The sequence below is a fragment of the Eurosta solidaginis genome, chromosome 5 (assembly GCF_040869045.1).
Source record: "Eurosta solidaginis isolate ZX-2024a chromosome 5, ASM4086904v1, whole genome shotgun sequence".
NCBI classification, from domain to species: domain Eukaryota; kingdom Metazoa; phylum Arthropoda; class Insecta; order Diptera; family Tephritidae; genus Eurosta; species Eurosta solidaginis.
The window spans coordinates 1,362,770-1,372,698 of record NC_090323.1 but is presented as its reverse complement, the minus strand read 5'-3'; the positions used below and the strand labels follow the sequence as shown (position 1 = coordinate 1,372,698).

General features: G+C 38.6%; 1 protein-coding gene across 1 annotated transcript; it reads right to left on the bottom strand.

Annotated features, from left to right (window-relative positions):
- Window positions 1-764: 764 nt before the first annotated feature.
- On the bottom strand, window positions 765-3,809 carry LOC137252188 (uncharacterized). Its single transcript, XM_067787561.1, has 2 exons — window positions 3,592-3,809; window positions 765-3,123 (listed from the first exon to the last, which is right to left on the bottom strand). The coding sequence occupies exon 2, from the start codon at window positions 2,792-2,794 to the stop codon at window positions 1,475-1,477; it is 1,320 nt and encodes a 439-aa protein (XP_067643662.1). The 5' UTR covers window positions 2,795-3,123; window positions 3,592-3,809; the 3' UTR covers window positions 765-1,474.
- Window positions 3,810-9,929: the final 6,120 nt, after the last annotated feature.

Genomic DNA, 9,929 nt, shown 5'->3' with positions numbered 1-9,929 from the left:
ATTTACAGGTACATGCGTGTAAATGAGTTCAAATTTTGTATATTTCTTTGCGTTTTGTTTAATCGCATTTTGTGATGACTGTACATTGGCACTAAAATTGCATAAAATGCAGTTTTTGTGGCGATGTTTGTTACTTAACCCAAACTCTAAACGTACATATATACATACACACAAACATGAAAGTAAATTGATGTTATATTTTTTGTTGTTAATATTGTTGTTGTTTGCGTTTTGTCTAGACTGTACGCAAAATTTATTGTATTAATTGCCAGGTCGTTTGTGTTATTGTTGTTTGTGTAGCTGTTACTATCCAAATGGCAAATCAAAAACAAGGAGCATAAAAACCATTTACTTTTAATACTTACATACATACATACATATGTACATACATATAAGCTAATGTTAAATAAAATAAAATAAAATGGTATAAAATAATATATGTAAAATATATATATCTGCATACATTTGTGTGCGTTGTTCAACATGAGTCTGCTGCAACTGAATGTGCATAGCCATATGGATGCATAAGTGTGTGTGCGTGTGTATATGAATGTAACATATGTGTATATATTTGTGTTTATGCAAAGAATCATAGCAAACACATCTACACACCAAACTTGCATCTATATTTAAATAAAATTGCACTAATGCGCATAACCAAATTCACAAATAAAGCCAAAATACAGATATAAATACATCAGTACATACACACATACAGTACCCACCAAAATATAGTGCATGCCATTATGGAAATATTATGAATACGACACCTGCCGACGGCGACGGCAGTACTTTACATTAATGGCAAAATAAAATTAGAACAAAACTGAGTTTAATTTATGACATTTAATTTATTTCATTTAAATTATACAAGTCAATAATTATTTCACTGCTTTGACATAGTGGCGTGTTCACTAATGTGTGTCCTTGCAGCCTCCAACGTTGCGAACGAATGTACGAGAATAATTTTCTCCGTCAAAGTCTGCCTATTTAAATCAAAGTTGATTAGGTGATTTTTAAAGTTCCGCTATGCGATGTTGGAAAAGAACAGCACAGCTTATACTATACATACAGGCAGTACAATAAAAGAAACATAAAAAAACAGGCAAACATAAAAAACATAAAAAGGCAGGCAAACCCAGTAGGCACATATATTGGCAAATGTACCCAGTCATACGTTTGTAAGTCATTTTGTAACGACATCCCACCCCCCGGTGGATCCGCAAGAGGATTCACTAATCATTAAAGCGGCTAGCTTACTGGCTGGTCTACGTATTGTCCCGGATGGTGTGCGAACTTTGGCAGTCCTAACCTGGCCATCTTTTGCGGTAAACACCTCGGTCACTAGGCCTCGTTCCCATTGATTTCGAGGTCTTGCAGGATCGCAGACAATAACCAACTGTTCAGGTTTCAAAGGCGTTGCCTTTTCTCTCCATTTTGATCGTCGGAGGAGTTGAGGCAAATATTCATGTGTCTATCTTTTCCATAGTCGGTCTTTGAGGTTTTGCGATATACGCCATTGTTTCCTTAGGCATACTTTTTCTTCATTTATAGCTGATGGATTCGCAGGACAGTTGAAGACCCACTGGATATTTCGGCTGCACATCTCTTGGTCGATGAGGTCAAAGTCGAATAATCGGTTTTCCTTGTTAAGCTCCTTTTGCGCTCCTACGAAATTGGTACCATTATCGCTTCGAATCTTAATTGGCACTCCACGACGATTGACGAAATTCCGAAAGCAGATGATAAAGGCGTCAGTTGATAAATCTGTGGCAATTTCTAAGTGAACTGCTCGAGTTGTCAGGCATGTGAACAGTGCTACCCACCGTTTCTCTCGTCTTCTACCGATAGCAACAAAAAATGGACCACAATAGTCAACCCCGGTATATGAAAATGGCCTGACATATGGCGTAAGGCGATCTTGTGGTAATTGACCCATTAGTGGCACTACAGGATTAGCGATGCAAACTGCGCACTCTCTTTTTACCGACTTTAACAAGGTACGTATGCGAGGTACCCAGAACTTTTGGCGCATTTCGTTTATTGTTAAGTTATCGTTTTGATGATGCAGCTTACGGTGATATTGTTGGACGATCAAACACGTTATATAGTGATTGTAAGGTAGAATTATTGGACGTCGTGCAGTTATCGGCAAGCAGTATGCAGCGTCGATTCTTCCGTTGACTTTTATCAAATCATCGTCGTCTAAGAACGGAGTTAGTTGGTGTAAACATGATGATTTTGGTACGCATTTTCCCATTTTCAGCGCTTCGATTTCGGCAGCGAATGACTCTGCTTGAACTCTATGAAGGATAGTTGTTTCGGCGTTTCCAACTTCTATGGCATTCAGCTCACCTCTATGACGTATACCTGACTTAGTGTTGTGTACAAAACGCAAAATCCAGGCGAAAATTCTGATGACCTTTGAATATGACGAAAATTTAGAAAAGTTAATTAGATACTCGCCTTTGCTTGACAGCATGACCCTCTTTGTGATCTCTTCTGATATGCAGTGTTCCGATGTCAGTTGTGGTTCTTTTTGTGGCCACAGTTCTTTGTCCTTATACAAAAACGATGGTCCCTGCAACCACCTTGACAATAAAATATATTCAAATTTTGTACGAGCTCTCGTTGCTTCGTCTGCCACGTTCAGTGATGATGGTATCCACCGCCATTGGTTCACGGTTGTTATGCTCAAAATCTCTGATATACGACATGCGACGAATTGTTTAAAGTTTCTGTTAATCGGGCGAATCCAAGAAATTACAGTTTGTGTATGTGGAAATCGTGGCATCGTTCCATCGACTCCTTCAGACGGCAGCCCAGTACAGCAGCTTGCAGTTCCAAACGCGGTATTGTCATACCCTTAAGCGGTGTACATCTAGACTTGGCACATATTAAAGTTACATCGATTTTACTCATCTTTTTAATTCGTAGATAGGCAACGGCAGCATATGCAGATTCGCTTGCGTCAACAAAAACATGCAATTGTATATCGTCAGCAACCGATAAAATCGTGGAATTACAACGTGGCACCGAAAAATCTTTTACGGACTGAAAACTACTCCACCACAATTTCCATTGTTCTGCCAAGTCGTGTGGTACCGTTTCGTCCCATTGCACCTGTAAGCGCCATAATGACTGCAATAATATTTTCAAATATCTAGTGACCTTTGCTAAAAGACCAAATGGGTCATAAATTGACATGGATATACCCAATAACTCTCGCTTAGTTGGCATTCGTAAGCCGTTCAAAACATAACGGGCAATCTTGTGGAACTGAAAATGAAATTCGAGCACATCATTCGTAGTATTCCAATACATACCGAGGACCTTTTCCGTTGTTGTTTGGCGATCCATTGTGACAATTTGCGAATTGGTTACTATATTTTTACCGTTCAGTTCATTTTGTACATCTTTGTTGTTACATAAAATTTCTTAGCTTGAATCCGGCAGCGGCATTGATCTTGATGGCTTCGCCAGTTACTATCAGTGCTTCGTCGGCGCTGTTTAAACTTACTACCAAGTCGTCAACGTACGTACTGGCAATCACAGCATGACTACACCTGGGCATTATGGGTTCATACTTACGGGCGTTAACATTTTTTATGTGCTCAGCGCAACACGGCGAACAAATTGCTCCGAATATCATCGAGGACATTAAATACGTCTGGATCGGCTTATCTGGTTTACCGTCTCTCCACAAAAACCTTTGAGAATCTTGATCTGCCTCCCTGATTCTCACCTGTGAAAACATCTCTTCAATGTCTCCGGCTACTGCTACGATACCTTGACGAAATTTGTGGATAATGGCTATTAATGGCTGTGCTTGTTCAGGACCTTTAAGTAAAGAGGAATTTAAAGAACATGAGTTAGAAATGGCGGGTTCTAACCCCACCTCACCCCTAGGCGGCCGGTCCGGAGTAGGTGGATACTCAACCGGAAGTGGCTTCGGCTGCGAAAGTCAGACCAAGACTTTAAAGTGGTACCACGGGGAACAGATAGCCCGCGGAGCTTGCTCCGTTTCTGTTCATTTGCGGTTGGCCCCTTTGGGAGCATCGTGGTGGCTGTGGTTGATATCCGAATGCGGTAAGAGTTGGTCAGCTCGAATGTGGAGTTGCATTGCAACCGGGTGCCATGACCCATAGAATGGAAGAGGTGTTAGATAGGCCTCCAACCCCACCAAGGTGATGATGTGTCCACTCACATTATCGATTGGTACCAAGGTAAGCGAGCCTTGGGGGCTGGTCAGACCCGCTTTGACCTGTGTACTTGGTACATGCGTGAGGTTAGGTCTTCGAAGACAGGCACTCACGTAAAACCTACACTCGCTGTACGCAAAACTCGGCGAACTGAACCCCCACTTAGACCATGCTGACGATTAGCATTCGTACTGTAGCGCGGCGGTGGCAATATTTGCTGGCTGTAACGCAGAGAGCTCTCATTGACTCCAGGCATAATTGCTATAACTTTCGCAAGATCGCTTAGCCAGTCTGAAAAGGTAACCACAGTTGGGAATGGAGAAATATTAGAAGCATACTTACTCCACTCGAATTGCTTTGATGCTGGAAGTTTCGTTATCAGCTGGTCCAGTAAAGTGGGGTTCATGAGGTGGTGTTCACACTTGGCTGATTTCAAATACGCTGAGACGTTTCGCACACGGTTTGCAAATTCAAGTACTTGGTCGAGGCGATTGTCGTGTATTATGGGAAAATGTTGCACCTTCTGCAGTTGGGATCGTATGAGTAAATCTTGTCGGCTGAAATTGAACTCCAATTCTTTTATTATTTTTGGCACGTCGTCTGGGTAGATCAGCATTGATGTCACTGCGCGCTTTGCATTGCCTTGGAGCGCTTTCTGAAGGCGCATGAGATTCTGCCTATTATTGTATGAAAATTCAGCAGTGGTGTCCACGAAATTCGCCAGAAATAACGGCCAATCCTCCGGGTTTCCATCGAACGTAGGTAGCGGGTACAGTTTGGTGGCATGTCCTTCCATTAGTAGCATTGCATTTGCTGCTGACGATGGTTGTAGTTGTGCTGGTGGTGGCGCTGCTTGTGATGATGGAGCAGGCGCACCCAAGATTGGTGCTAAACTAGTAGGCGCGGTAGTATTGGCATCTGTTTCAATCCGTTCTCGCAGTTGCTGCAGCTCAACTTGGCTACGGCGTGTTTCGTTACTAAGCTCTCGCACACAGTCTCGAAGCGATGCAATACTTGCTACTAACGAAGCCAGTGTTTCATATTGATGCTGCTGAAACTTGTGGCTGGAAGGCGCTTGAAAATTGTCTCTCGAAGATTTGTTTTATATAATCGCTTGGCAATTTCACATTAAACGCATATGTGTACACACCAGAGGGATGCCTGACAAAAAAACGGCCACAGTAACGATATAACAAAAAACAAATAGTTGGCGATACCGTGTTAATAATGATGTGATGCTCTTAGACTTTGACGACGACAATTCTATGGTTGATGATGGCTGGAGCACAAGGACATTAGTGAAACTTTAACTTTATGTCGACGGCGACGGCAGTACTTTACATTAATGGCAAAATAAAATTAGAACAAAACTGAGTTAAATTTATGACATTTAATTTATTTCATTTAAATTATACAAGTCAATAATTATTTCACTGCTTTGACATAGTGGCGTGTTCACTAATGTGTGTCCTTGCAGCCTCCAACGTTGCATAATTGCTAATGTACGAGAATAATTGTCTCCGTCAAATTCTGCCTATTTAAATCAAAGTTGATTAGGTGATTTTTAAAGTCTCGCTATGCGATCTTGGAAAAGAACAGCACAGCTTATACTATATATACAGGCAGTACAATAAAAGAAACATAAAAAAAGAGGCAAACATAAAAAACATAAAAAGGCAGGCAAACCCAGTAGGCACATATATTGGCAAATGTACCCAGTCATACGTTTTAAGTCATTTTGCAACGACAACACCACTCGAGTAAATTGCGAAAAACTTTGAAGCTTAACGGACCGAGAATTCGTACATAGAACGTCGAAATACATATAAGTACTTGGTACATTATCCGCGTAAAATGTACAGACCATTTTTTTTATTTCGAGGCCCGGGTAATAGCACGGTACTGCATACGGCTGGTTAGTGGATCTAACGAATGTTTTTGAGATATTGATACATAAACAAATGAGAGATTTCCACGTGTTCGAAGTTAGCCTCCAAGACATATAGACACATTTCGGGATTGGACTTTTAATGTTCAATGTATGCGTTTTTTTCTTCTTTGAAGGGATCATTGGTGAGATCTGCGAAAATGTACAACATTACACATCACACCCAAAAAAAAAAAAACTGGAACTGGCGATGCGACGCATGTTTTCCCATACCTTTTGAAAAAATATCTGGCTATAAAGCGCTTTTTTAGGTTTGGTAATACATAAAGTTGTCTTTCAGTGTAAGACTGTCGCATAAAACTAAACTCCTTCCAAATTCTATTCCTCATATTACTCGTTTAAATGTCCCACACATATCGATATTTGTTGCAGATTTTTGCGTGGGTATCTACATCCATATGTGTTTATGTAAATATTCGAACTAACATCCGCCTACCAAACACATACAAAGTCAACAACAATAACTATGCATGGTGCATCTACTTGCATTCAGGCCTAAATGCATTGCATGCAACAGCGCCAAAAATCAAACATATTCACGTCTACATGCAAACATATGTATGTTCAAGCAAAGTTATAAATATGTATGTAGATGTACAAAAAGGGTGTACAATGACTAACATGAAATATCTCTTACTACATTCTTCGAAGCTCGGCTGTGCTGCTTTGTTGCACAAACTTTATCATTGCATTATTTGTCATGGCGATTGCGTCAGCCCGACAACAGCAGCCAACTGATTCCTTTCTAAAGAGTTGAAAAAAAAAACCAAATAATTTCTCACTATTTAGTAGTTTGAAAATTCCGATTAGCATCTGTCAAAGTTTCAAAACATTAGATTGAATACTCCTAAAATGCAGATGGTTGGAATTCGCGAATAATTTATGCAATTACCGCATTTATTCTATATTTGTTTTCTAATGTTTAATTATATCTGTTGGCGGCATTTTTGTTCTCTTCTCCTCTCTTAATGAAATGTCAAAAGATGGTAAAGAAATGCACAGGAACAGTTGTATTTGTAATTATTTTTTGACTTATAATTTTTAAAATTACTCAAGTAATACTCGATATTAATTAATCAAAATTTTCTATTAACCAGTTAAACGTATAATTGACTAATCGATTATTCAGCTTACGCGATTAATTAAATAAAGCCACCACAGTCATATCAAAAAATATTGAAATGAAAACTTAAATCAATACAATTTCAAATGCGGGAATGAATAAAACGCTAGTATTTATTCAAGTAAATCCTTACACAAAAAGTCAAATTCGAATAATTGAGCGTAAGGCATCGAGTTCCGAAAATCTTTTGCAATCCCGAGATTTCGGAATTTGAAAATTGCAGTTCCGGGATTTTTCGCTACTCACCAGAGACTGTTAGCCACATATGAGTAATTTAACAAAAAACATGTATGCGGGTCCAATGTTTTAAAAATAATTCAATTAAAATATCATAAACAAAGAAAAAATTAGTTTCATTTCAAACAAAAAAGCAAACAAAAAAAAAACTCAGCGAACTCAAATATGCTATTTATATTATAGCAGTGGAAATTTCATCTGTAAGGCTATTTTACCGACAGTTGAGAAACGTCTTTCAGACTCCACACTATTGGGGAAAATTGTTATCAGATGATTGAGATTCGTAATGTTGGCTGTTCTTTACCAGGACTTAAACACACGCAAATTTATTTCTAAATAACTTTCGGCCTCATCTACTGCACAGGGTTTTTCTGTAACTTAAAACTTTAACTTACAAAAATAAAAACAGGGGCACAGGCATGATCAGCTAGAGGTTTTTTAAATGTATAATATGAGATCCCGAGAAAATACCAAGATTTCGGGATTGCAAAATGGCTCGGGAGTCCCGAGATTCGGGATTGCCTAAACTCGATGCTTTATTTGAGAGGAAGCAAAAGAAAAAAATAAGTGAAAGGTAAAGATAGTGATAAAGCGAGGAAGCGAAAAAGAAAATGTGATATGCGGAGAAAAGGAGCGAGAAAAGACAAGGAGAGAATAAGATGGATCAAAAGAGGGGGTGAAAAAAATATTTTAACTGGAAATGATAGAGGCAAAGCGGCAAGTGGAAAGTAAAAAGGAAGGAAACAGGGATGAAAAGAGATGGTTGTGAATCCAAGGAGGGAGTGAGTAGAAAAGTATGGAGGGTAATATAAGGATATAATGGAGAGTATACATTCATGCAGAGCGAGGCCGGAAACCCTGTTACTATTAAATATAGGAGCTTTTAATCACGAGGCAAGGTGTGTAATTCGTTTTGCTTTATTGACTTTCCAACAGGGTAGAAAGCTGATGTACATTGGCAAGGCCTTCTAGTACCCCTAATCAATTTAGGTTTGGCATTTTTCATTCTTATATTATGAGTATTTCTAACCAAACATAAAAAGAAGATCAATTTGTGGTTGGTGAATAGAACATATTCAACAACAGAAGCTCATCTTTACAGTTTTCCTTGGGTTGAATAATACGAGCTAAAACTATGAGAAATTTTTCGAGACTTTAGCTGGAGCTTAGTTTGAGTTCAAGAATATAGTCTCTCCCGTAGAAAGACGAGGCTCTCCTTCATAACAAATAAGTTGCAGACCTCAAGATAATACTTAAAATGCACTGACTTTACAGCAATAACAAAAATAGGAGGCAATGTAATGTGAATGATGGAATATCCACTGGACTTGAATGAATGAAATCTATTTCATAAATGGTATCCGTAACGATTATTGTGCCAGCATATAAAAAATCGCTCAAAAAAGATCTTAAAAATATTTAGTATTAATGTACCTACGCATATCAATTGAAAAAGCCAAGTAAAGCTATTAAGTCACCTATATTTGCATACATACTAAGACGATACATGCCTGCATATAAAAAAGCATATTTATAATTCCTAATATTTTATATATGTATATACTTACAAACAATATCTCAAAATATTCCTAATTATAAGATATCAACCGACCTTGAGCTACTCTCCTCTTAATGAAATCTTTGACCTATATACTCATATTCGTACAAACACACACATACATACATATCAAATATGCATAATCATTAACATAATCATTGCAACGTCTAGTATATGAATGCCAACCGTTAATTCCTTTTCATTGCCACGGTCACAGTCATAACGACCTATATTTCTTACAGAGCTACCAATTTACTTACATACAAACAAACCTACAATTTCATATCTTCATTAAATATGCACAGCATTGGAGTAGATGCATTCCAACACACACACACACACGGATATATCTGCTTAGACGGAGGTAGCTACAACCAATTGGTTAAACTAACAAACCACCTAATGACATTAATTTGCTGCAAACTGTAAAGGCCACCCCAATCAAAATGAGGCATGACGCAAGGATTGTCAAAAAAAGATGTAATAAGATGTACGATTTATGCGATTGTGTTGCTTGCTGAAGCTTTTACGCGATGGTTGTTGATTGATAATAATTTTGTCGTTTCACCACTACAAGCATGTACATATGTGTGTATGTATGTATCTGACGCAGTCAACGAACTCGACCATTTCATATATTCCCTCATACTCGATTGCCTAGCGCGCGTCCAAAGCTTTCCATTTGCCTTATTATGAGAAAGGACGAATGCAAGTTGCTGTGTAGGTAGTCAGGCTATTGCAATAACATACACCAAAACATGCATATGTATGTATGTATGTGGTATACGTATGTATGCCTCTCATTAAGCCATCGCTTTTCCGTGACGGCTCATTGCAGTCATAATCATGCTCATTTTCCAC